Source organism: Ranitomeya imitator, chromosome 6 (assembly GCF_032444005.1).
Source record: "Ranitomeya imitator isolate aRanImi1 chromosome 6, aRanImi1.pri, whole genome shotgun sequence".
NCBI lineage: Eukaryota > Metazoa > Chordata > Amphibia > Anura > Dendrobatidae > Ranitomeya > Ranitomeya imitator.
Window position 1 is genome coordinate 424977812 of NC_091287.1, and position 26917 is coordinate 425004728.

At 42.9% G+C, this 26917-nt stretch overlaps 1 protein-coding gene across 3 annotated transcripts in view; it reads right to left on the reverse strand.

Annotated features, from left to right (window-relative positions):
• The window catches only part of ST18 (ST18 C2H2C-type zinc finger transcription factor), a 524976-nt gene that overhangs the window by 114013 nt on the left and 384046 nt on the right, over nt 1-26917 (reverse strand). For all 3 annotated transcript variants that reach the window (XM_069731333.1, XM_069731332.1, XM_069731331.1), the window contains exons 15-17: nt 22927-22995; nt 3736-3798; nt 3577-3657 (exon numbers count right to left, since the gene is read on the reverse strand). In XM_069731333.1, the coding sequence (XP_069587434.1) occupies nt 3577-3657; nt 3736-3798; nt 22927-22995 (213 nt within the window). The remainder of the gene's footprint in view (nt 1-3576; nt 3658-3735; nt 3799-22926; nt 22996-26917) is intronic.

Below are 26917 nucleotides of genomic sequence, written 5' to 3' on the forward strand. Positions count from 1 at the left end.
CTCAAATAACTCCTCTCTGGAGGTGCCGGAATTCTAGTGGCTATACGCCAGCCCTGAATTCATACACACAAACTCCTCTCTGGAGGTGCCAGATTTCTAGCGGCAATACAGCCGACCCTGAGCACATGCTGACAGCGACCACAAAAGTAGCTAAGCTCATACACACATGAACTTAAGTTGATACTAGCACATGGCCATGTGGCCATGCGAACCTTTTATAGAGGAAGCTCTCCAGGACCTTCCTAGTGGTCCAATCGGAACTGCTTCAGGACCTGAGCATGTGACCCTCGATCTCCAATGAGAGGCCGTCCCTTGGGCATGCCCAGTAGAGGAAAAGCAGGACTTAGTCCCAGGAGCATCTGCTCGCCGCAGAACAGTGTTGGTTACAATGGCTGAGTTTGAAAGATCAGCAGTAACGAAGCGCACAGTATTTGCCTGAGCCAGACGCTGGGACCAATGTGAGCAGACTCCACTGCGGCCGGAGAAGAATGGGAGACTGCAGTGGAGGTGGTTTGAGATTCCCCCTGTGCAGCGGCGGGAACTCGACACCTAACAACTCCTTCTTTTCTGAGCCCTGTCATGTGCACAAATAGAGGTTTTCTCACTCATGTGGGGTATCAGAATGCTCAGGAGTAATTGCACAAGAAATTTAGGAGTCAACTTTTTTCTGTTACCCTTGCGAAAATAAAAGAATTTAGGTCTAAAGTAAAATTTTTGTGAAGAAATGTTAAATAATTTTTTCCTTCCACATTCTATGAATTCTTGTGAATAATTTGAAGTCTTAATAGACTTCTTGAATGTGGTTTCGATCACCTTGAGGGTTGCAGTTTTTAGAATGGAGTCACTTTTGGGTATTTTCCATCTCATAGACTAGGCCCCTCAAAGTTCCTAAAAAGGTTTGGAAATTTTGTTGGAAAAATTAGAAATTGCTGGTCAACTTTTAACCCTTATAACTTCCTAACAAAAAAATTACAGTATATTCCAAAAATTGTGATTATGTAAAGTAGAGATTTGGCAAATGTTATTTATTAACTATTTTGTGTGTCATAGCTCCCAAATTTAATGGTATACAGATTAAAAGTTTGAAAATTGCTAAATTTTCCAAATTTTGCCAATTTTCCGATATTTTCACAAATAAATGCAAATCATATAGAACAAATGTTACGACTATCTAGAAGTACAATATGTCACAAGAAAACAGTCTTAGAATCTTTTTAAGCGTTCCAGAGATATTGCCACATAAAGTGACACTAGTCAGAATGGTAAAATTTGGCCTGGTCAGGAATTTGAAAACAGGCTTCGGGGTGAAGGGGTTAAGCAATGTCCTTTTATTGTCAACTGTCTGCTGGACACCTGTTTAATGAATACTTAAGGTACCGTCACACTGGACGATATCGCTAGCGATCCGTGACGTTGCAGCGTCCGGGATAGCGATATCATCCAGTGTGACAGGCAGCAGCGATCAGAATCCTGCTGTGATATCGCTGGTCGGGGCAGAAAGGCCAGAACTTTATTTCGTCGCTGGCTCTCCCGCTGACATCGCTGAATCGGCGTGTGTGAAGCCGATTCAGCGATGTCTTTGCTGGTAACCAGGGTAAACATCGGGTTACTAAGCGCAGGGCCGCGCTTAGTAACCCGATGTTTACCCTGGTTACCATCGTTAAAGTAAAAAAAACAACCACTACATACTTACCTACCGCTGTCTGTCCCCGGCGCTGTGCTTCTCTGCTCTGGCTGTGAGCGCCGGGCAGCCGGAAAGCAGAGCAGTGACGTCACCACTCTGCTTTCCGGCCTCTGTGCTCACAGCCAGAGCAGAGAAGCACAGCGCCGGGGACAGACAGTGGTAGGTAAGTATGTAGTGGTTGTTTTTTTTACTTTAACGATGGTAACCAGGGTAAACATCGGGTTACTAAGCGCGGCCCTGCGCTTAGTAACCCGATGTTTACCCTGGTTACCGGCATCGTTGGTCGCTGGAGAGCTGTCTGTGTGACAGCTCTCCAGCGACCAAACAGCGACGCTGCAGCGATCGGCATCGTTGTCGGTATCGCTGCAGCGTCGCTAAGTGTGACGGTACCTTTAGACTATCTATGGTTAATTGCTTGTTAATTAGAATTTTGTAGTCTAAACTTTTGTAGTCTAAACTAAGCTCATAAGACTTTCATTAATCAGTTAAGACTTAAGACTTTCTAATCAGTTTTTATGAAGGATATAATAGAACTAGAGAGAGTACAAAGGAGGGCAACAAAATTAATAAAGGGGATGGGAGAACTACAATACCCAGATAGATTAGCGAAATTAGGATTATTTAGTCTAGAAAAAAGATGACTGAGGGGCGATCTAATAACCATGTATAAGTATATAAGGGGACAATACAAATATCTCGCTGAGGATCTGTTTATACCAAGGAAGGTGACGGGCACAAGGGGGCATTCTTTGCGTCTGGAGGAGAGAAGGTTTTTCCACCAACATAGAAGAGGATTCTTTACTGTTAGGGCAGTGAGAATCTGGAATTGCTTGCCTGAGGAGGTGGTGATGGCGAACTCAGTCGAGGGGTTCAAGAGAGGCCTGGATGTCTTCCTGGAGCAGAACAATATTGTATCATACAATTATTAGGTTCTGTAGAAGGACGTAGATCTGGGGATTTATTATGATGGAATATAGGCTGAACTGGATGGACAAATGTCTTTTTTCGGCCTTACTAACTATGTTACTATGTTACTATTGGCGTGTACTCATTTTTTCAATCTGGTCTTGAATTAATCTATTAGTAAAATCACTTTTTTGGGTGTACAAAATAACAAATCTTGTTTGCAATCAATGGTTCAAATTTTGTATGAATATCTTGTAGTATGGTGTCCCATAGAAAATGTCAATTCTGAAAGGAAACTAAAGGTTTTCTGACAAATTTGTTGAGGCATACTCATTTATGAACTGTAGGTCAGTATAGAAACCTTATTGTACTATTTCAACTAAGGTGTTAAATATAAGTATCTACGACTCTGTGTGTGTTTTACTTTATTACTGTTAGGGTATGTTCACATTACGATTTTTCCAGTACTCGAAAACGTCCATTTTTCATGTGGAAGACAATTTAGGAATCGCTCCTTGTTGCTAGTATATTCTCAGCATTTTTTTTATCCTGAGACATTTTTATAATGCTTTTGTTGTCATTCCTTGGGGGTAAGGAGGAGTTGGCGATTTTTGGATGTTTTGACATCTATTAAGCAATACATAAAATGTTAGCATTTTGTTAAGCAAAGGCGTCTTCCGAGCACTTTTTATATTTCCGATAGACATCTATTGAAAAGTATGGAGTATCATCTTGTGGAAATTGCCTAAAAAATGGACATGTCACCTCTCTTAAATGCTTTGCGTTTTTGAAAGGCAGAAGCATTTAAAAGATGCTCAAAAGCCTGAACAAATGAACAGCAAGTCATTTTTCCATTAAAATTAATAGGAAGATTCTTTTTGAGCATTTTATGAGCGCCTTTTCCATCATTTTTTGGAACAGACCCGTTCAGAAAACACCGCATAAAACTATGTGAACATATCCTGAGAGTTAGCTATCAGACTTACTTAAGTTCTGGGTCCTCTTTGTCTTCTTTACTTGGGAATGCTTTAATGCCACTTTTTCTGGCCCGAGGACAGCCTGATAAACTGTGGATATAATTAAAATTATTAGGGTAGCCAATGATAACTGTGATTGGCCAAAGCCCGAACAGAAAGCTATTTTACCTTCTGTGAGAAGCATAATTTCCAGTGACATGTCCAGATCCATCACAGCCAGGGGTTGGGCACCTAAAAACATGCAGATCCTTGCCATTAAGGATATATATATATATATATATTTGTTTTCATACTTTTAATCCTTTATCATGTCTAAATAGTATATTCCTTTTGTGTTTACAGCTCTTCAACTATATAGCCGACAGATAAATGATTATTGAAAGGCCCAATATTTAGGACCTCCATAGATGTCAAAACCAGTAGGGCCTGGTCTCTCTTCTGGTGCAGAAGTGAGACGTACACAAACAGTCAATCATGGTCTTTTGATTATTAGTGATCCTTATCTATTCTAATGGAGACTGAACACAAATATCATACGGCCAACCCTCTCTGCTGAGATCAGGCCCTTCCATTCTCCAGATTGAAGGTAGTCCCAGCACTAACATATTTTAATAAGAAATATTTTTCAGTAATAAGTCAACCGGTAAGCAAAATATGCGTTACTTGCCAAATGTAGGTTGTTAAATAGTTAAAGAGGTTTACACATACTAGTTCTATTCATGTATTTTTAGGGATAGAACTTGTACTTAGCATAGCCTGTAGCGCATTTCACATGTCTGATTTTTTTTCACAGCGTGGTCTGTGCAAAATTGTGGAGAAATGTCGACATTGATCCAAAACTGGGAATGCAAGTCTATGGGTCCGTGAAAATAATGGACAGCACTTGGATGTCATTCAATTGTTATCTGTTTTTCATGGACTGCTAGCGAAATTAGGAAAACTTTTCTTTTCTCATTCAAGAAAAACTGATAAAACTATGAACAAAATCACTGCTGAAACTAGAACTGTTTTTTCTTGTGCATGAAATAAATGCATGTCTGAATAAGCTCTAAATCATCAAACTATGACGGACGACCATATTTGTGATTTCTGGCAATAATGTCTTATCCATATCCTGTATGTTTGTTCCATTCACATTTATTTCATCTTAAAACTTCTTGCCTGAGATGCTTTTTGTAATTTCAATAATGGGAGTGTATTTTATGTTACTGAGGAGTCAGAAATTGCAGAGCACACCAAAAGGTTTGGCTAGTTATGTAAGCATGATTCTGTTATGACCTACAGCTCTGAACATGGAGTTTCTCTTTAATAATAATTGTTTACTCTGCATATACCTAAGTGGTGTTATGTGTATTAATTCTCTATGCCACGTTCACTCGTTCAGTATTTGGTCAGTATTTTTCATCAGTAATTATAAGCCAAAACCATGAGTGGGTGATAAATGCAGAAGTGGTGCACATGTTCCTATTATACTTTTCCTCTGATTGTTCCACTCTTGATTTTAGCTTACAAATACTGACGAAATACTGAACCTATGAACCTGGCATCAATGACATCCTCTAATGTCTTTTAGCTCATTCATACAGTACAGGTTATGATTATGTTAAACAGCTGACACCTGAGAGTGACTGCTGCAATTGCAGGGTGATGATGGTTTTGTCATGGTAGTTGGTGCCTCTTGAAGGCACACATGTCTACTATGCTTGAACTTCTATAAAGCCTGCAGCCATAAGCTATTACAGGTAACTAGTCACCAGTTTTGTCATGTGTCAACCTTATTTAGCATCTGTGCTACATTCCATAAATGCTTATAGAACCCCCTGAGGTATATGAGGCATCTAGATAGAAGTAGCACCTCTGGTGGAGGGCTTGCCGTGTCCTTTCTAGACAGCTCTTCCATCTTTGATCCTCGTCTGATGCTCAACTCTCACCTGTACCTCCAAGTAGCTGCTAGCATGCGGCAGCGGGTACACCCCGGAACACCGCCTCGGCAGGCGGGCCAAACCAGGTGAGGGTAGCTGTTGGGTTTCTTTGAAACCTACGGTGATTATCAAGGGTTTGCCTACCCTTGCATGTGAAGACTGGATATGGCAGACTGTGTGGAAGAAACCAAGATTCAACGGACAGACAAGCAATTCCCAGCACAGTGTTGTGGAGCGCTGAGAGGGCGCAGCAAGGCACATATAGGACACTGCTGGCCATCCACTGCACCATGACTTATCTCCAGTAGTCTCGCCTAGTTCTTGCCACTGGGGCTCGATAGGTACGGGCGAGAGAGTGAGGCTGACGACTGCGCAACTCTTCCTCAGTTTAATCCAAGTCAAGCACAAGTCATGACTTCAACCACTGCGTATAGAACCCCCTGACTCCCCCTGTATACCACCCCAAAACCTTTTAATGCTCTCCTGCCCTGTATGATAATCCTGTTTTTCTGGTCCAAGGGGGTCCATTCTGGGGTCTCTGTCCCTCCTCCCAGCTGCTGTTTGCCTTCCTACTGCTTTGATTGACATTGTGACACCTACTGAGTCATCCATCTAGCTGGGCAAAATCCAAAGCATGCACAGAGAAATCGCCATCTTGTGCCTGTGCACTATACTCTGCCCTACTGTGGGCAGAGACAAAAGCATCAGCACGTATACGTTGGCACATTTCATTTGGGCTCACAAATCGGAACTATTTTGCAGCCATTACTGTGTGCAAGCGCACTGATGTTTTCGACTCTGCCAACAGTAGGGCAAAGCACAGTGTGCATCCAGGAGCAGGTAATTTCTCTGCGCAGGTGTGGTATTTCGCTTGATAATTTAGATGATGCAGGAAGCATCACACAGGAGGACTGTGAGCTGCAGCCGGGAGGAGGGATAGAGAGCAAAGAATGGATGCTAGGGTTGAGCGAAACGGGTCGAACATTTTCAAAAGTCGCCGACTTTTGGCAAAGTCGGGTTTCATGAAACCCGATCCGACCCCTGTGCGTGGTCGGCCATGCGGTACGCGACTTTCGCGCCAAAGTCGCGTTTCAATGACGCGAAAAGCGCCATTTCTCAGCCAATGAAGGTAAACGCAGAGTGTGGGCAGCGTGATGACATAGGTCCTGGTCCCCACCATCTTAGAGAAGGGCATTGCAGTGATTGGCTTGCTGTCCGCGGCGTCACAGGGGCTATAAAGGGGCGTTCCCGCCGACCGCCATCTTACTGCTGCTGATCTGTGCTTAGGGAGAGGTTGCTGCCGCTTCGTCAGAAGCAGGGATAGCGTTAGGCAGGGTCCATTAACCACAAAACCGCTTGTGCTGTAGCGATTTCCACTGCCCAACACCACCTTCGGTGTGCAGGGACAGTGGAAGCTCCTTTTTTTTTTTTTTTTTTTCCTCAGCGCTGTAGCTCATTGGGCTGCCCTAGAAGGCTCCCTGATAGCTGCATTGCTGTGTGTACACCGTTGTGCAAACCAACTGCTTTTTTCAAAGCACAAATCCTCTTGTTCCTTCCTTTCTGCACAGCTATCTTGTTTGTTTGTCCACACTTTTTATTTAATTTGTGCATCAGTCCACTCCTTATTGCTGCCTGCCATACCTGGCTGAGATTACTGCAGGGAGATAGTAATTGAACGACAGTTCCTTTTTTTTTTTTTGTGGGAGATTAAAATTGGCATTTCTGCTAGAGTGCCATCCCTGTCTGTGTCATCTCTCACTCAGTGGGCCATAGAAAGCCTATTTATTTTTTTGCTTGATTTGGGTTCCAAAATCTACCAGAAAAAATCACAACATCAATCAGTGGGAGAAAATTATTGGCCTCAGGGCTTGTGTGCCACTCCTTACTCCTGTGTGTGCCATCTCTCACTCAGTGGGCCATAGAAAGCCTATTTATTTTTTATCTTGATTTGGGTTCCAAAATCTACCAGAAAAAATCACAACATCAATCAGTGGGAGAAAAATATTGGCCTCAGGGCTTGTGTGCCACTCATTACTCCTGTGTGTGCCATCTCTCACTCAGTGGGCCATAGAAAGCCTATTTTTCTTTTATCTTGATTTGGGTTCCAAAATCTACCTGAAAAAATCACAACATCAATCAGTGGGAGAAAAATATTGGCCTTAGGGCTTGTGTGCCACTCCTGACTCCTGTGTGTGCCATCTCTCACTCAGTGGGCCATAGAAAGCCTATTAATTTTTTTGCTTGATTTGGGTTCTAAATTCTACCTGAAAAAATCAATAAATCAATCAGTGGGAGATTAATATTGGCCTTTGGGCTTGTGTGCCAGTCCTAAGCGTGCCATCTCTCTCTCTCTCTCTCAGATAGTGGGCCATAGAAAGCCTATTTATTTTTTTGCTTGATTTGGGTTCCAAAATCTACCAGAAAAAATCACAACATCAATCAGTGGGAGAAAAATATTGGCCTCAGGGCTTGTGTGCCACTCCTTACTCCTGTGTGTGCCATCTCTCACTCAGTGGGCCATAGAAAGCCTATTTTTCTTTTATCTTGATTTGGGTTCCAAAATCTACCAGAAAAAATCACAACATCAATCAGTGGGAGAAAAATATTGGCCTCAGGGCTTGTGTGCCACTCCTTACTCCTGTGTGTGCCATCTCTCACTCAGTGGGCCATAGAAAGCCTATTTATTTTTTATCTTGATTTGGGTTCCAAAATCTACCAGAAAAAATCACAACATCAATCAGTGGGAGAAAAATATTGGCCTCAGGGCTTGTGTGCCACTCATTACTCCTGTGTGTGCCATCTCTCACTCAGTGGGCCATAGAAAGCCTATTTTTCTTTTATCTTGATTTGGGTTCCAAAATCTACCTGAAAAAATCACAACATCAATCAGTGGGAGAAAAATATTGGCCTCAGGGCTTGTGTGCCACTCCTGACTCCTGTGTGTGCCATCTCTCACTCAGTGGGCCATAGAAAGCCTATTAATTTTTTTGCTTGATTTGGGTTCTAAATTCTACCTGAAAAAATCAATAAATCAATCAGTGGGAGATTAATATTGGCCTTTGGGCTTGTGTGCCAGTCCTAAGCGTGCCATCTCTCTCTCTCTGTCTCTCAGATAGTGTGCCATAGAAAGCCTATTTTTTAATTATTTTATTGGGTTTATAAATTTTCCCTGGGGAAAAAAAAAAAAAAGTGGGAGATTAATATTGGCCTCTGGGCTTGTGTGCCAGTCCTGAGCGTGCCATCTCTCTCACAAATAGTGGGCCATAGAAAGCCTATTTATTTTTTGGGTTGATTTGGGTTCATAATTCTACCTGAAAAAATCAATCAATCAATCAGTGGGAGATTAATATTGGCCTTTGGGCTTGTGTGCCAGTCCTAAGCGTGCCATCTCTCTCTCTCAGATAGTGGGCCATAGAAAGCCTATTTATTTTTATTTTTTTTATTGGCTTTATAAATTTTCCCTGGAAAAAAAAAAAAAAGAAGTGGGAGATTAATATTGGCCTCTGGGCTTGTGTGCCAGTCCTGAGCGTGCCATCTCTCTCACAAATAGTGGGCCATAGAAAGCCTATTAATTTTTTTGTTTGATTTGGGTTCCAAAATCTACCAGAAAAAATCACACAATCAATCAGTGTGAGATTAATATTGGCCTCTGGGCTTGTGTGGCACTCCTGAATCCTGTGTGCGTCATCTGTCACTCAGTGGGCCCTAGAAAGCCTATTTTTTGTTTTATTTGTTTTCTAAATTCTCCCTGAAAAAATCATTTTATTTTCTTTGGTTTCTAAAGTATTCCTGGAAAAAATCTTTTTTTTTGTTTTGTTTTTTTTCTCTAAAGTCTCCCTGAAAAAAAAAAAAAAAAAAATCTGTGGGAGATTCATATTGCCCCTTCTGCTTGTGTGCCAGTCTTGACTCCTGGGTGTGCCATCTCTCTCTCTCTCCCCAATTGTGGGCCATAGAAAGCCTATTAATTATTTTGCTTGATTTGGGTTCCAAAATCTACCAGAAAAAATCACACAATCAATCAGTGGGAGATTAATATTGGCCTCTGGGCTTGTGTGCCACTCCTGACTCCTGTGTGCGTCATCTGTCACTCAGTGGGCCCTATAAAGCCTATTTTTTGTTTTATTTGTTTTCTAAATTCTCCCTTAAAAAATCATTTTATTTTCTTTGGTTTCTAAATTATTCCTGGAAAAAATCATTTTTTTTGTTTTGTTTTTTTTCTCTAAAGTCTCCCTGAAAAAAAAAAAAAAAAAAAATCTGTGGGAGATTCATATTGCCCCTTCTGCTTGTGTGCCAGTCTTGACTCCTGGGTGTGCCATCTCTCTCTCTCTCCCCAATTGTGGGCCATAGAAAGCCTATTAATTATTTTGCTTGATTTGGGTTCCAAAATCTACCAGAAAAAATCACACAATCAATCAGTGGGAGATTAATATTGGCCTCTGGGCTTGTGTGCCACTCCTGACTCCTGTGTGCGTCATCTGTCACTCAGTGGGCCCTATAAAGCCTATTTTTTGTTTTATTTGTTTTCTAAATTCTCCCTTAAAAAATCATTTTATTTTCTTTGGTTTCTAAATTATTCCTGGGAAAAATCATTTTTTTTGTTTTGTTTTTTTTCTCTAAAGTCTCCCTGAAAAAAAAAAAAAAAAAAAATCTGTGGGAGATTCATATTGCCCCTTCTGCTTGTGTGCCAGTCTTGACTCCTGGGTGTGCCATCTCTCTCTCTCTCCCCAATTGTGGGCCATAGAAAGCCTATTAATTATTTTGCTTGATTTGGGTTCCAAAATCTACCTCAAAAAATCACTAAATCAATCAGTGGGAGATTAATATTGGCCTCTGGGCTTGTGTGCCACTCCTGACTCCTGTGTGCGTCATCTGTCACTCAGTGGGCCCTAGAATTTTTTTTTTTTCCCTAAATTCTCCCTGAAGCAATCATTTCATTTTATTTGTTTTATAAATTCTTCTGTAAAAAAAATTTTTTTTTTTTTTCTGAAGTCTCCCTTTAAAAAAAAAAAAAAAAAAAACAGTGGGAGATAAATATTTACATTTGCGCTTCAGTGACAGTCCTGCGTGTGTGGTATCTCATTTGTTGCCAACAACAACAGAGTGTGTAACATTGTGGCTGATTTTCGTTGTGGTCTCACCCACCTGTAAAGGGGTAGCTAAATCATAGTGAAGTTATAGCTCACCGTGTAAGTTGTGTGACAGCAACAAATACCGATCGTTTGGTAACGGTTTTAAAACAATGAGGAAGTCTGGTGGAAGAGGTCGTGGCCGGGGGCGTTCATTGTCAGCTGGTAATGAGGGTAGTGGTAGTGGTGGAGCATCAGGTGGTCGTGAGAAAAAGAATATTGCACCTAAGTCTGGAGCTGTGGAGCCAGTTTCGTCGTCTGGCTACACAAGGCCTCGAACCCTCCCTTTTCTGGGAGTAGGAAAACCGCTTTTAAAGCCGGAGCATCAAGAGCAAGTTTTGGCTTATCTTGCTGACTCAGCCTCTAGCTCTTTTGCCTCCTCTCGTGAAACTGGTAAAAGTAAAAGCAGCGCGTCGTTAGTGGATGTTCACGGTCATGGACAAGTCACTTCCTTGTCCTCTTCAGCAAAAACAACAACAGAGAAGAATGCAGCAGGCGACACAACGGGTTACTCCATGGAGCTCTTTACACATACCGTCCCTGGCTTAGAAAGTGAAGCAGTTAACAGTCCATGCCCATTACAAGTTGAATCTGACATGGAGTGCACTGACGCACAGCCACAGCCAGACTACTATGCTGGTCCTTTGACTCAGACCACAACATTGCCCTCGCAGGGTGCTGATCAAGAATCAGACCCTGATGAGACTATGTTGCCCCATCACGAACGCTATACCACCGACCGACACGGTGACACAGACGAAGTTGCACACGAGCTACAAGAAGAGGTAATAGATGACCCAGTTCTTGACCCCGATTGGCAGCCATTGGGGGAACAGGGTGCAGGCGGCAGCAGTTCTGAAGCGGAGGAGGAGGGGCCGCAGCAGGCATCAACATCGCAACAGGTTCCATCTGCCGGGCCCGTAGCTTGGCCAAAACGCGTGGCAAAGTCAAAACCTGTTGGAGGACAGCGTGGCCATCCGGTTAAAGCTCAGTCTGCAATGCCTGAAAAGGTATCCGATGCTAGAAAGAGTGCAGTCTGGCATTTTTTTAAACAACATCCAATTGATCAGCACAAAGTAATCTGTCTAAAATGTTCAACTACCTTAAGCAGAGGGCAGAATCTGAAAAGTCTCAATACAAGTTGCATGCATAGACATTTAACCACCATGCATTTGCAAGCTTGGACTAACTACCAAACGTCCCTTAAGGTTGTAGCACCCTCGGCCAATGAAGCTAGTCATCAACGCAACATCCCTTCCGGCAGTGTAGGGCCACCATTTTCTGCACCACCTGCAGTATCTGTGCAGGTTTCTTTGACAGGCCAAAGCAGTCAGGGTCAGGGAATCTCCAGTTTCGTAGTAGGAAACACTGCATCTAGGGCACCGGCGCCAACAATACCATCTCCCACCGTCTCTCAGTCTGCCATGTCCACCGGCACCCCCGCTAGTTCCCCGATCTCCAGCTCTCCAGTCCAGCTCACCCTACATGAGACTATGGTCAGAAAAAGGAAGTACTTAGCCTCCCATCCGCGTACACAGGGTTTGAACGCCCACATAGCTAGACTAATCTCGTTAGAGATGATGCCCTACCGGTTAGTTGAAAGCGAAGCTTTCAAAGACCTGATGGACTACGCTGTACCACGCTACGAGCTACCCAGTCGACACTTTTTTTCCAGAAAAGCCATCCCAGCCCTCCACCAGCATGTTAAAGAGCGCATCGTCCATGCACTCAGGCAATCTGTGAGCACAAAGGTGCACCTGACAACAGATGCATGGACCAGTAGGCATGGCCAGGGACGTTACGTGTCCATCACGGCACACTGGGTAAATGTGGTGGATTCAGGGTCCACAGGGGACAGCAAGTTTGGGACAGTTCTGCCTAGCCCACGGTCTAGGAAACAGTTGGCTGTAGCCGTTCGCACCCCCTCCTCCTCCTCCTCCTCCTCGTCCTCCTGCAGAAGCGAGAGCTCGTCCACAGACCGCAGTCGCACAACCACTCCATCCGCAGCTGCCACTGTTGCACACTAGGTCTCCCATTATGGGGCAGCTACTGGGAAACGTCAGCAGGCTGTATTGGCTATGAAGTGTTTGGGCGACAACAGACACACCGCGGAAGTTCTGTCCGAGTTCTTGCAGCAAGAAACGCAGTCGTGGATGGGCACTGTAGATCTTGAGGCAGGCAAGGTAGTGAGTGATAACGGAAGGAATTTCATGGCTGCCATCTCCCTTTCCCAACTGAAACACATTCCTTGCCTGGCTCACACCTTAAACCTGGTGGTGCAGTGCTTCCTGAAAAGTTATCCGGGGTTATCCGACCTGCTCCTCAAAGTGCGTGGACTTTGCGCACATATCCGCCGTTCGCCTGTACACTCCAGCCGTATGCAGACCTATCAGCGTTCTTTGAACCTTCCCCAGCATCGCCTAATCATAGACGTTGTTACAAGGTGGAACTCAACACTGCACATGCTTCAGAGACTGTGCGAACAGAGGCGGGCTGTTATGTTTTTGTGGGAGGATACACATACACGGGCAGGCAGTAGGATGGCAGACATGGAGTTGTCAGGTGTGCAGTGGTCGAAGATTAAAGACATGTGTCAAGTCCTTCAGTGTTTTGAGGAATGCACACGGCTGGTTAGTGCAGACAACGCCATAATAAGCATGAGCATCCCCCTAATGTGTCTGCTGATGCAAAGTTTGACGCACATAAAGGATCAGGCGTCTGCACCAGAGGAAGAGGAAAGCCTTGATGACAGTCAGCCATTGTCTGGTCAGGGCAGTGTACAGGACGAGGTAGCGGGCGAAGAGGAGGTGGAGGATGAGGAGGATGATGGGGATGAGTATATTTTTAATGAGGAAGCTTTCCCGGGGTCACTGGAAATTGGTGGCGTGGCAAGGCCGGGTTCTGGTTTTTTGAGGGACACAAGTGACGTAGATTTGCCTGCAACTGCCCCTCAACCAAGCACAAGCGCAGATTTGACAACAGGAACTTTGGGGCACATGGCGGATTATGCCTTGCGTATCCTCAAAAGGGACACACGCATTACAAAAATGATGAACGATGACGATTACTGGTTGGCCTGCCTCCTTGATCCTCGCTATAAAGGCAAATTGCAAAATATTATGCCACATGAGAATTTGGAACTAATATTAGCAACAAAACAATCAACTCTTGTTGACCGTTTGCTTCTGGCATTCCCTGCACACAGCGCCCGTGATCGTTCTCACATGAGCTCCAGGGGCCAGCAGACCAGAGGTGTTAGAGGGGCAGAAATCAGAAGTGGCGTTGGCCAGAGGGGTTTTCTGACCAGGTTGTGGAGTGATTTTGCTATGACCGCAGACAGAACAGGTACTGCAGCATCAATTCAAAGTGACAGGAGACAACATTTGTCCAGTATGGTTACAAACTATTTTTCATCCCTTATCGACGTTCTCCCTCAACCTTCATTCCCATTTGATTACTGGGCATCCAAATTAGACACCTGGCCAGAATTGGCAGAATATGCATTGCAGGAGCTTGCTTGCCCGGCAGCTAGTGTCCTATCAGAAAGAGTATTCAGTGCTGCAGGTTCAATACTAACTGAAAAAAGGACTCGTCTGGCTACCCAAAATGTAGATGATCTAACCTTCATTAAAATGAACCACAACTGGATTTCGAAATCTTTTGCCCCACCTTGCCCGGCTGACACCTAACTTTCCTATGAAAAGGTCTTGACTGTGGACTCTTCTGAATGACTTTTCCAATCTCGTAATTTTCTGCACCTGATTGTCCAGCATACGACATGTTTACTCCTAACAAAATGGCCAAACTCCCCACACGGGGCCGTGGTATCGCCACTTTGCGCCAGCACCCGTGAGAGTGCTGTTTGTCTGAAGAGGTGGGTGTGCCCGCTTTTGGTCGACGGCACTGCCACTGGGTCCCTCATAGTACAATAAAGTGTCTCTGGCGCTGGTGGTGCGCACCCAACGTCAGACACACCATTGTAATATGAGGGGCCCTGTGCCTGTACCGCCGGCCACAAGACAGTTCCCCCCCCCCCAGCTCAAACAGTGCTCTACCACTAGCAAAATTATCTCTCACAGCTTCACCAATGTTTAGTCTATGCGCTGCCATCCTTCAATGCCTGGCACTGACAATACCATTGTTTTGACATTTTTGTTATGTTAGGCCTTCGAAGCCTGTCTGCGGTCCGTTCTTTCAACTACTACTACACTGACCAGACCACTGCTGCCCGTGTACCCCTGGAACCAATTTAAAAGTGCCTACAGCCAGCCCAATTTTGTTATGTTAGGCCTTCGAAGCCTGTCTGCCGTCACTCCTTCCACTAGACTTCCACTGACCAGACCACTGCTGCCCGTGTACCCCTGGAACCAATTTAAAAGTGCCTACAGCCAGCCCAATTTTGTTATGTTAGGCCTTCGAAGCCTGTCTGCCGTCACTCCTTCCACTAGACTTCCACTGACCAGACCACTGCTGCCCATGTACCCCTGGAACCAATTTAAAAGTGCCTACAGCCAGCCCAATTTTGTTATGTTAGGCCTTCGAAGCCTGTCTGCCATCACTCCTTCCACTAGACTTCCACTGACCAGACCACTGCTGCCCGTGTACCCCTGGAACCAATTTAAAAGTGCCTACAGCCAGCCCAATTTATGATGTTAGGGCTTCGAAGCCTGTCTGCGGTCCCTCATTCCACTATGCCTCCAGTGACCTGTCTACTGCTGCCCGTGTTCCCATGGAACCAATTATAAATTGCCTACAGCCAGCCCATTTTATTATGTTAGGCCTTCGAAGCCTGTCTGCGTTCCCTCCTTCCACTAGGCCTCCACTGACCTGTCTACTGCTGCCCGTGTACCCCTTGAACCAACATCATAAAATAAAAAAATAATTATTTTGATTATAAAAAAGAAGATACTGGTGAGATATCAAATGCAGACATTTTAACATTAAAAACAAACACACAACAAAAATCTGGAACTGTACTAAAAAGGTCCACCAGCTACAATTACTTTCTCCTGCAAGTATTTAACTGAAAGGTTTTTTAAATTGAAAACACAGATATGGCATCCACCGACTGTTGTCCTGTCGCGTCTTCTTTATATTATTGCCAAGAAGATGTAAAACAATGAAATTAATAAAATCATTAATTACAAAAATAATCAAGTAAGTCAAAACCACATTGCAAATAAACATTCATTACAAATTAAGAAGCAGGGCGCGTCCGAGGATGAGTATATACCTAATAAGAATATAATCACCCTCGGACGCGCAATGCTTATTTCAAACAGCCTTCCTTCCTAAGAATCAGCCCTTCCGTGGTGTAGAGAGAGGTTGTGTTACACTCCAAGGAGTTCCCCAGGTTGCCTTTCCTGAGCTTCGATCTTCCGGCTCTCGTTTAGTAGTTGTTGGAAACTACGCTGCATTAGGCCTACAAATTGGGTATGGGGTGTAGAGAGAGGTTGTGTTACACTCCAAGGTGTTCACCAGGTTGCCTTTCCTGAGCTTCGATCTTCCGGCTCTCGTTTAGTAGTTCTTGGAAACTACACTGCATTAGGCCTACAAATTGGGTATGGGGTGGAGAGAGATGGTGTGTTACACTCCAAGGTGTTCCCCAGGTTGCCTTTCCTGAGCTTTGATCTTCCGGCTCTCGTTTAGTAGTTGTTGGAAACTACGCTGCATTAGGCCTACAAATTTGGTATGGGGGAAACAGTGGCGCATCTGCGGTCCCTCCTTCCACTAGGCCTCCACTGACCTGTCTACTGCTGCCCGTGTACCCCTTGAACCAACATCATAAAATAAAAAAATAATTATTTTGATTATAAAAAAGAAGATACTGGTGAGATATCAAATGCAGACATTTTAACATTAAAAACAAACACACAACAAAAATCTGGAACTGTACTAAAAAGGTCCACCAGCTACAATTACTTTCTCCTGCAAGTAGTTAACTGAAAGGTTTTTTAAATTGAAAACACAGATATGGCATCCACCGACTGTTGTCCTGTCGCGTCTTCTTTATATTATTGCCAAGAAGATGTAAAACAATGAAATTAATAAAATCATTAATTACAAAAATAATCAAGTAAGTCAAAACCACATTGCAAATAAACATTCATTACAAATTAAGAAGCAGGGCGCGTCCGAGGGTGAGTATATACCTAATAAGAATATAATTACCCTCGGACGCGCAATGCTTATTTCAAACAGCCTTCCTTCCTAAGAATCAGCCCTTCCGTGGTGTAGAGAGAGGTTGTGTTACACTCCAAGGTGTTCCCCAGGTTGCCTTTCCTGAGCTTCGATCTTCCGGCTCTCGTTTAGTAGTTGTTGGAAACTACGCTGCATTAGGCCTACAAATTGGGTATGGGGTGTAGAGAGAGGTTGTGTTACACTCCAAGGTGTTCACCAGGTTGCCTTTCCTGAGCTTCGATCTTCCGGCTCTCGTTTAGTAGTTCTTGGAAACTACACTGCATTAGGCCTACAAATTGGGTATGGGGTGGAGAGAGATGGTGTGTTACACTCCAAGGTGTTCCCCAGGTTGCCTTTCCTGAGCTTCTATCTTCAGGCTCTCATTAAATTGTGGTTAAATGGAACAACTGCATTTGGCGTACTAGTTGGTTTGGGGCCTACTATCGGTGTCTGCCACTCCTTGCTGTTCTCCTCCACTGAACAAAGCTGTGCCGCCTGTTTACTACGGTTGCCAATTTTGAACTGCATTTCGACTACTTACTGATTTGGCCCTACTCTCTGTGTCAGCCTCTCATTCCAGTTGTCCTCCACTGCAATGCCCCCTGGTTATTCCTGTGTTACCAATTTTGAACTGCATTTAGCCCACTTTATTATTTGGGCCTATATCTGTGTTCCCACTTCATCGTGCCCATTGCCCAGCCAGTGATAGATGAGTCTGCTGGTACATTGACCCATAACGCAACATTCCCCGTGCACGCTACACAACAACATTGTGACCCTGCTGAAAGTCAGGTTGCTCTTCCCGCATACCATACCACCTTACACGGGGACAAAGAGGAAGGTGCAGATGAAAGTGCAGGTTCCTTCATCAGGTGGGGGGAGGAATACTAGTTGGCGACGTCACTGGCACAGGGCCTCTCATAGTACGCAAAAGTGTTGCTGCCGGTGGGAGGCGCCCCCGCCGTGCAAACACACCGCTGTACTTTGAGGGGCCCTGTGCCAGTGCCAATGCCAACAAGTGGGCCCCCCCTGCTTGCTCAGGTTCACAGCACTTGCAAAGTTGAAATACTTACCTCTCCCTGCTCCACTGCCGTGACGTGGTCCAGATTTCCTGGGCCCACTAATTACTTGAACCAGCCCTACCCCCCACAACTTTAGCCAAATGACCCCCAATTTCAAATGCCTTCCAATTATTATAAGGTAAATTAAGCTTGACAAGCTTCATTAAGAAGAATGGATGGTTTTGACATTAAAATGGGCACTCTAGGTGTTTTCCTGGCCCCCACTCACTGCCGACTATGCTGCCCCATTGACTTGCATTGGGTTTCGTGTTTCGGTCGATTCCGACTTTTCGCCATAATCGGCCGATTTCACTCGACCCGACTTTTGAGATAGTCGGGTTTCGCGAAACCCGGCTCGACTTTAAAAAGGTCAAGGTCGCTCAACTCTAATGGATGCCCCTCGGACAGGAGCTGCAGGATTAACATACAGTGCTGGAGAACTTTAACAGGTTTTCAGGTGGTATACAGGGGGAAGTCGGGGTTATCTAACTCTTTATTTAATGCAGCACAGGTGCTGAATAAGAGGATAGTTTTAGGGTATGTGCACACGTTGCGGATTTTGCTGCGGATCCGCAGCGGACTGGCCTCTGAGGATTCACAGCAGTTTTCCATAAGTTTACAGTACCACATGCTGTGGGAAAAAACGCGCGGAAACGTAGCATTTATTCCGCAGCATGTCAATTCTTTGTGCAAATTCCGCAGTGGTTTACACCTGCTCCATAATAGGACTCTGCAGGTGTAAAACCGCAGGTGGAATCCACACAAAAACCGCGGTAAATCCATGGTAATTCCGCAGTAAATCTGCAGTGCGGATTTTGTGCGGATTTACCAAAATCAGTGCGGAAAAATCCGTACACCTTTCCGCCATGTGTGCACATACCCTTAGTTGACACATGACAAAACTGTTGACAGGATTCCTTTAATAATTATGTAATCGCCTGCTACAAGAAGTAATGCAATACAAACTATATGCAATCAATCAATCTCAGGTGCAAGACCCCTAAGAGGACCAATACAGAATGTTAAAAACATTAAAAAATGTAAATATAAAATACAAAAATCTAAAAATGTAAATTCCTCGCCTTTCACAAAACATAAATAGCCAAGTCTAAAACATTATATATATATATATATATATATATATATATATATATATATATATATATATATATATATATATATATACCATGGGTGTATTTGTTTTACTTATTATAATATCAAAGTATTTTCTACACAAAAATGGAAGATAATCAAAATGGCAAAATTGCCTTTTTTTCGGCCTTTCAACTCTCTGGAAAAATGGTAAATAAAAAGAAACCCAGAAAGTTGTCTATACACCAAAGTGACACCCATAAAAAATTGGATTTTGGGAGGTAAAAATGTGTTTTCAATCATCATGTTCAGGTTTTTTTTTTGGTGTCCCTTTGGAGGATAGATGACATTCTGATCTTTTTTTTCCATTTTTCCAGGGAGTCGAAGTGACCCAAAAAGCAGCAGAAGGAAAAGCAACACACTTTAGCAAATCAGGATGTCATTCAAGGACATCCACAAATCCATGTAATAATGAAAGAATATCCGCAGTACTCCAATTTCATCCGAAATGTTATTATTATTCACCAGGTGTACAACGTTTCATCCCCAGCGTTCTTTAATGAGCTGATGGTCTGAACCATCGTGTGCCCGGTGAATAAACATCATAAAGTTTGGACGTTGGGGTGATTAGTACAGCAGAAAAAGGGCAGTGATGTTTACCTGCCCAGGTCACCTAACAAATGCCCTATCAGGATGCAGCAGACCCATGTAGTAAAGATGGCGGCAACACAGGTACAAAATACTGATGAGACAACCAATCACAGCCTACCAACCCATGGGGGGGTGATTGCTTAGTATATGATTGCACAAAAGGGGATTGTATAGGGCGCTGCTAACATACAGGAAATGCACATATTTTTCAGGGTGTAGCCAGGCCCATTATTTTTGGTCTTGTAATCTGGGGAGTCTGTTCACATGGGATGCATTTAGATAGCGTTGGGCAGCCTGCCTGATCTAATAGTATTGGTGTCACTAGTTGGCTGTAAGCCAGATGCTGTGCATTTCCTTTATGTGAACAGTGCCCTATACAAGCCTCTATTGTGCAATCATATACTAAGCACTCACCCCCTCCTTGGGTTGGTAGGTTGTGAGTGGTTCAGTATTTTGTACCTGTGTTGCTGCCATCTTTACTACATGGGTTTGCTGCATCCTGCATTTGTTTGGAGGCCTGGGCAGGTAAACATCGCTGCTCTTTTTCTGCTGTATAATTTTTGGAGGATGTTTAGTCCTCTTTTTGTGGCTTTTCTGTTCAGTTTAACATTGGGGTAATACAGAAATGTCTTCACTTTTATATACATTTGGTGTCACAATAAGCCAGACTAAAACTAATCATCTTACATAAGACCTCATATCTCATTTGTAGTTTTCTTTACACCTAAATCATTATTTATTATAATTTACTCTACTTTAATTGAAAGTTTTATTTATTTATATTTTTTACCATTTTTGATCATAGTTTTGTATAACATGATTACAGTCATTTCAAACATAAAAATAACAGAAAAAAAGCAGCCAAACTTACTAACACCTACTCACATTACTCATGCACTACAAGATGCTGTTGCCCCTAATGATAGAAGGCAGAAGCAGTGTAGGGGCAGAACACTGATAAAACAACCACTCACACACCTGCCAATCATGGAGGGGGTGGTTAACGTTCATTCTAAATGCAGACAGATAAGGCTTGTATAGGACGCTAGTCACACAGATAAGTGTTAGTAGGCTGCCCACCACTCTACAGTATAAGTGCACCCCACAAGGACAGACACCCCAATCAGTCCCACCAACACTATAGCACTAGAGGACTTGGCTGCCTAGATGATGTATTGGTTGATATTTTGTGCAAAATACCCAAGCTCAACACCCATGTCTAAGGTCCTCATTGTCCTTCGAGTCCCTACATTAAATTTTTTTTTTTAAATCGACTGAAAAGTACATCATTCAAAGAACTTCACAGAATAAAAGCAGCCTCATTTACCAATACCTGGTCACAGTGCATTGCAGAATGAAGCAGCTCCATGGTAAAGGCGGAGACAGCGCAGGTGCAAAATACTGATAAAATAACCACTCGCAACCTACCATACACGGAGGGGGCAGTTATATAATAATAATTTTTATTTATATAGCGCCAACATATTCCGCAGCGCTTTACAAGTTATAGAGGGGACTTGTACAGACAATAGACATTACAGTATAACAGAAATACAGTTCAAAACAGATACCAGGAGGAGTGAGGGCCCTGCTCGCAAGCTTACAAACTATGGGGAAAAGGGGAGACACGAGAGGTGGATGGTAACAATTGCTATAGTTATTCGGACCAGCTATAGTGTAAGGCTCAGGTGTTCATGTAAAGCTGCATGAACCAGTATGTAGCAGTACAGACACAGAGGGCTAATACTGCATAAAGTGTATGAGAACATGATGCGAGGAACCTTTTTTCTTTTTTTTTTTCTTTTTTTTATTTATTATAAATAGGCCACACAGGGATTGTTAGGTTAATGCATTGAGGCGGTAGGCCAGTCTGAACAAATGAGTTTTTAGGGTACGCTTAAAACTGTGGGGATTGGGGATTAATCGTATTAACCTAGGTAGTGCATTCCAAAAAATCGGCGCAGCACGTGTAAAGTCTTGGAGACGGGAGTGGGAGGTTCTGATTATTGAGGATGCTAGCCTGAGGTCATTAGCGGAGCGGAGGGCACGGGTAGGGTGGTAGACTGAGACCAGGGAGGAGATGTAGGGTGGTGCTGAGCCATGGAGTGCTTTGTGGATGAGGGTAGTAGTTTTGTACTGGATTCTGGAGTGGATGGGTAGCCAGTGTAATGACTGGCACAGGGTAGAGGCATCGGTGTAACGGTTGGTGAGGAATATGATCCTGGGCTGCAGCATTCAGGACAGATTGGAGCGGGGAGAGTTTGGTCAGAGGGAGGCCGATTAGTAGAGAGTTACAATAGTCCAGACGAGAATGAATAAGTGAAACAGTAAGAGTTTTTGCAGAGTCGAAAGTTGTCTATTTTATTCATTTAAATAAATATGGTGCACTTATAGAGTACTGGGCAGCCTACCTGACCCATTAGTGTGGGTGTGACCAATAAGCCGGCATGGTGCACTACGTGTATCTAAGTGACTTGTGCCCTATAAGAGAATTATCCATCCTATACAATCAGTATGTACATTTAGAATGCTCAGCGGCCACCCCCTCCTTGATTGGTAGGTGTGTGATTGGTTGTTTTATCAGTATTTTGCACTTGTGCTGCCTCCACCTTTATCATGGGGCTCCTACATCATGTAATACATTAGTATTGTAACCAGGTTTGGGTAAATATGGCTGTTTTTTTGGTAGTGCTTTTCAGATTTGATGTCATTTTCAGTTAAATCCTTCCATTTTCTAATTAAAATGAATTAGTAGGTTTTTTTCCTACCCCCACTGAGAGCAGGATGATGTAACGGAAGAGACCCTGATTCCAACGATGTATCACTTAATTTACTGCAGTTTTTATTTAAAACTGTTCTATCCGCAGCGGATCTACCAGTTCTCTAAATGCTGAGCTCTGTATAACCCCGCCCACACCACTGATTGGCAGCTTTGTCTGCGCACTGTGCATAGACAGAAAGCTGCCAATCAGTGACGGGGGCAGGGTTAGACAAATTGGCAGCAGATTTATTATTTCTCTAGTGATAGTGTCCTGACGATAAAGCAATGATTTATGAAAGCTACACTAAACAGACCAGTGATACTTTCCTGGAATCAGGGTCTTGGTTTCTATATCTCGCTGCTCTCAAATTAGCTAGAAAAAACCCGGTGACAGATTCCCTTTAATAGATATTAATGACTTTTCAAGTAACATTTGTATAGCATCCAAAACCAACCAACCTTATTGAAAGTACTGAATATAACAAATAGATACTTGTACCTATATGCGCTTACATTTTATAGGAGACAGTGAATAACATCATATAAATATATATTTTACCACGTACTTAAGTTCTTGGGAATTTGCAGCCATAAGAGACTTCAAGGTCTTGTCAGCCAGTGGGCAACCAGAGACGCTGTAGAGAAAGCATTACAGAAAATAGTGATGAAATACTAATTATAATTTCCCCATCCATTGTAATCACCATCATCCTACACCAGGGGTGTTAAACTGCATTCCTCGAGGGCTGCAAACAGGTCATGTTTTCAGGATTTCCTTGTACTGCACAGGTGATAATTTAATCACCTACACAAATAATGAGTTGGTGATTAAATTATCACCTGTGCAGTACAAGGAAATCCTGGAAACATGACCTGTTTGCAGCCCTCGAGGAATGCAGTTTGACACCCCTGTCCTACACTAATATCAAGTAACAGCTCAAATTCATATTTGATTTTTTGTGCCATTCCATGCAATACAAATGCTAATCATATATATTTAAAGCGAATCTGCCAGTGGGATTTCACTCCCAAGACTATAAATGCATGTGGCTTTTTCAAAGACAAGTCCAACAATACCTTTACATAGCCGATCCATTCTTCCATTACTGAGAAATCAGCTTTTCAATTAATATGCAAATGAAAATGGTAGAATTCAAGCCTTTGTCACTCCAGCTCTCTACCCTGCCCAGCGCCAACTCCTCCTGCTTGACTGACAGCTTCTTTGCAGTGTGACCTCAGGCATAGGAACCATCAATCAAGCTGGAGGAGGCAGAGATGGGTGGGGAATAGAGCTGGAGTGACAGAGGCTTCAGATCTACAAATAGCTCTACATCCTTATTTGCATATCAATTCAAACACTGATTTTTCAGGAATGGAAGAGCACTGGCCATGTAAAGGTATTGCTGGATGTATCATTGAAAGAGCTACATGACCATACACATAGTTTGTGCATATGCATCGATAAGTGTTCTTACCCATGGGATTTGCATGTTGCCGTTTATTCTACATGTACACTTGGCCCTGGGCTACCTGTTATCTTGGTTGCACATATGGTTTGCATGGGATTATTGTTGTTCCCATAGTTTCAGGGTTAGCTATGATGCTCACGCACTGTTATATATCAAACTTCAAACTTATACACAGTTTCTTATATCTCTAGGATTTTATTCTCCCATGGTACATTTATGCGCCTTGGATTTGTACATTCGTTGCCTCAATGACCTATTGGGCTCTGTTACATCCCGTGTGCCATGGCACGTGCACACTATTAAGTCTGTTCTTCTGGATTATAGCATCTCTTGTTCTTATGTTATGCTCTATGCATGCAGTTCACGGATGCGTTAGTCACTTAATGACTGTGTCTTCTTTCTCTTCAGCGCTAGTCAGTACGCATGCGCACTTGTAAACGTTAACTAATGCAAGACTTTACTACCCGCACTCAGGTATATGAACTTAAGTATTGCGGTTACGGCATCATGATTGGGTGTACAGGATTATTGTTGTCGCTACACATTTAGCGTTAGCTATTATACATGCACATTAAAATAAAACAAAATAAATCAAACTTTAAATCCACATATAGCTCTATTTTTATTTTGACATCTTTTAACCCGTTGGATCTCATCTATGTATCCATGATATATTTATGCGCCGTTAACCTGTATATAATGTAGGTTGCGTCAGTTAGCCCTTTGGCTCCACTATACCTTGTGCATCATGGCGCGTGCGCACTAATAAATCTTTTTGTGATTTTAGTCATTTGTCCTTTTGCGCATGCGCTGGTCTCTTGATCATATGTTATGCTTCACACATGCGGTTCACATATGCTTTGTATAACCCAATGAGTGTGGCATTTCTGCAATCGGCACTAGTCAGTATGGGTGCGCATTTGTAAATGACAACCAATATGAGACTCCAGTGCTACCGTCGCCTATGGGCATGCGGTCTTGTATTGTTGTGTGGTTGCCATGGTTGGGTCACGTTGTAGTTGCATACTTCCGGTTTGGACCTGCTGCCTTCTCACTAGTAAGTGTTACAGCTGCCTTTCATAAATTTATATTCTAGGTACTTATATACAGGTGGTACATGGGAGCACAATCACCAGTCCCTGATGAAGCCACTTAGGGTGGTGACACACATCGGGCATCTTTCTGGCCCTCCACGTGTGACTCTATCTTTGGTGAGATCACCCTGCCCTTGATCATTTTGATGGGGTATCCTCGACTCTGGACATCTCTATTTTCTTTGGGTGAGTTTTTTTGTCCATGTATTTTACATTTGGACATTTCTTGCCTCTTCTTACCTGATGCTCACTTAGGATTTCCTGGTTGGTATTACCTGCCTGATTACTTTTGCCTCTGTATAATTATCCATGTGACCCGGCGTGAATTTTTTCTCATTTGAGGATTGATTTGATCCACTTTGCATTGCATTGCTTCAGACAAAGGGATGTTTCACACATTTTCTATCTGTCTGTTATGTATATTATGTATATTATGGTTGTGTGTCTATTTGAGGTATTTAATTTAGTCTAGTTATAATCTGCTATGTGCTGACCATATGCATTCTTATTTCATATAAGTATACTGTTTTGTATATTGAGCATGTGGGTTTGGGGCACTGTAGCCCTATTACGGGCAATTCAGTTTTGCACCTATGTCATTTTATGACTTTTAATTGTTTTTATCTTGGTATTGCTTGTTTTGTACCTAATAAAATATTTGAGTATGTTTCTGTGGGGATCCCTGTTTTTTATGGTCTGTAGCTTTTTTCTCTCTATTTGCATACACATAGTTTGGGGAGTAAATCCTACTGACAAATTCACTTTAACAATCCAAACAAACAGAAAAATTAAATTTGCTCATTCTTTTCTTCATAATTGACAATAGCATATTGTCCTGGGAGGAAGTCCAATTGCAACCTGTACATATAAGAAAAAGTCTCTGTCCAGTCAAAGCAGGTTTCTCATGATTTTATTCTATCAATTACAGCATATTAAATTATGTGTTCTTTAATCCCTTCACAACCTATGATGTATAGGTACGTCAATGGTCGTGTCTCTCCCTTTGATACGGGCTTCGGCGCTAAGCTTGCATCTTCCCAGCAAATGACAGCGGATTTGATTAGTTGTCATGTGCCGCTAACAGCGGAGGGAGTAATTGCGATCCACCCACAGCTGTTAAAATGTTAAATGCTTCTGTCAATCTCTGACAACGGCATTTAACTTGTGCAAAATGGATGCCCCTCACAAACCTTGCCCATCGGTGCCCCTGTCACTTGATCGCATGGCGCCAATGGGTTGGCATGACAGCGGAGAGTCTGCAAAAGACCCCCTGTGCTTGTCATTGCAGATCTGTTATGAATGCTGGCCCGTGGCCGGTGTTCATAGGAGATGATGATTTCTGCTACACATAGCAGGGCTCAAGCCTTAGTGCAAGAGAGATCGGATGATCACAGCTTCACGTCTCTTAAGAGGACTATTGAAGCCAATAAACAGTAGAAACAAAAATGTTATAGAAAATATGAAAAAAATATAAAAGTTCAAATCACCTCCCTTTGACCTAATCAAAATAGAACAGTAAAAAAGTACACATACTTGCTCTCATTGTTTTCAGAAACACCCGATCTATTGAAATGTAACCTAAATAAATCCAATCCGTAAATGGTATAATAAGAAAAAAATATATAAAAGCCTGAATTACGTTCTTTTGGTTGCTGCAACATTGCAATAAGAGGCAACTTGACCCACAAAAAACAGACCCTCACATGATGATATTGAAGGAAAAATAAAAAAGTTATAGCTCTGGGAAGAAGGGGAGCAAAAATTGGGTTTAAAGGGGATCTTCTGATAACTCTGCTATTTCTCCTAAAACATATACATTTATTGATTACTGGGTGTTAATAGTTAGGGTGATGTCCCAGCACTCTTTTCACGTTTTAGCTGTGTTTTTTTGTATGTGTTATTTGCCTACAGTTCGTATTTAATAAAGTTAGTTTTATTCAACATACTGCAAAAATGCAACAAAAAGAGATAGCTGCGTTTTTTGCAGCTTTCTT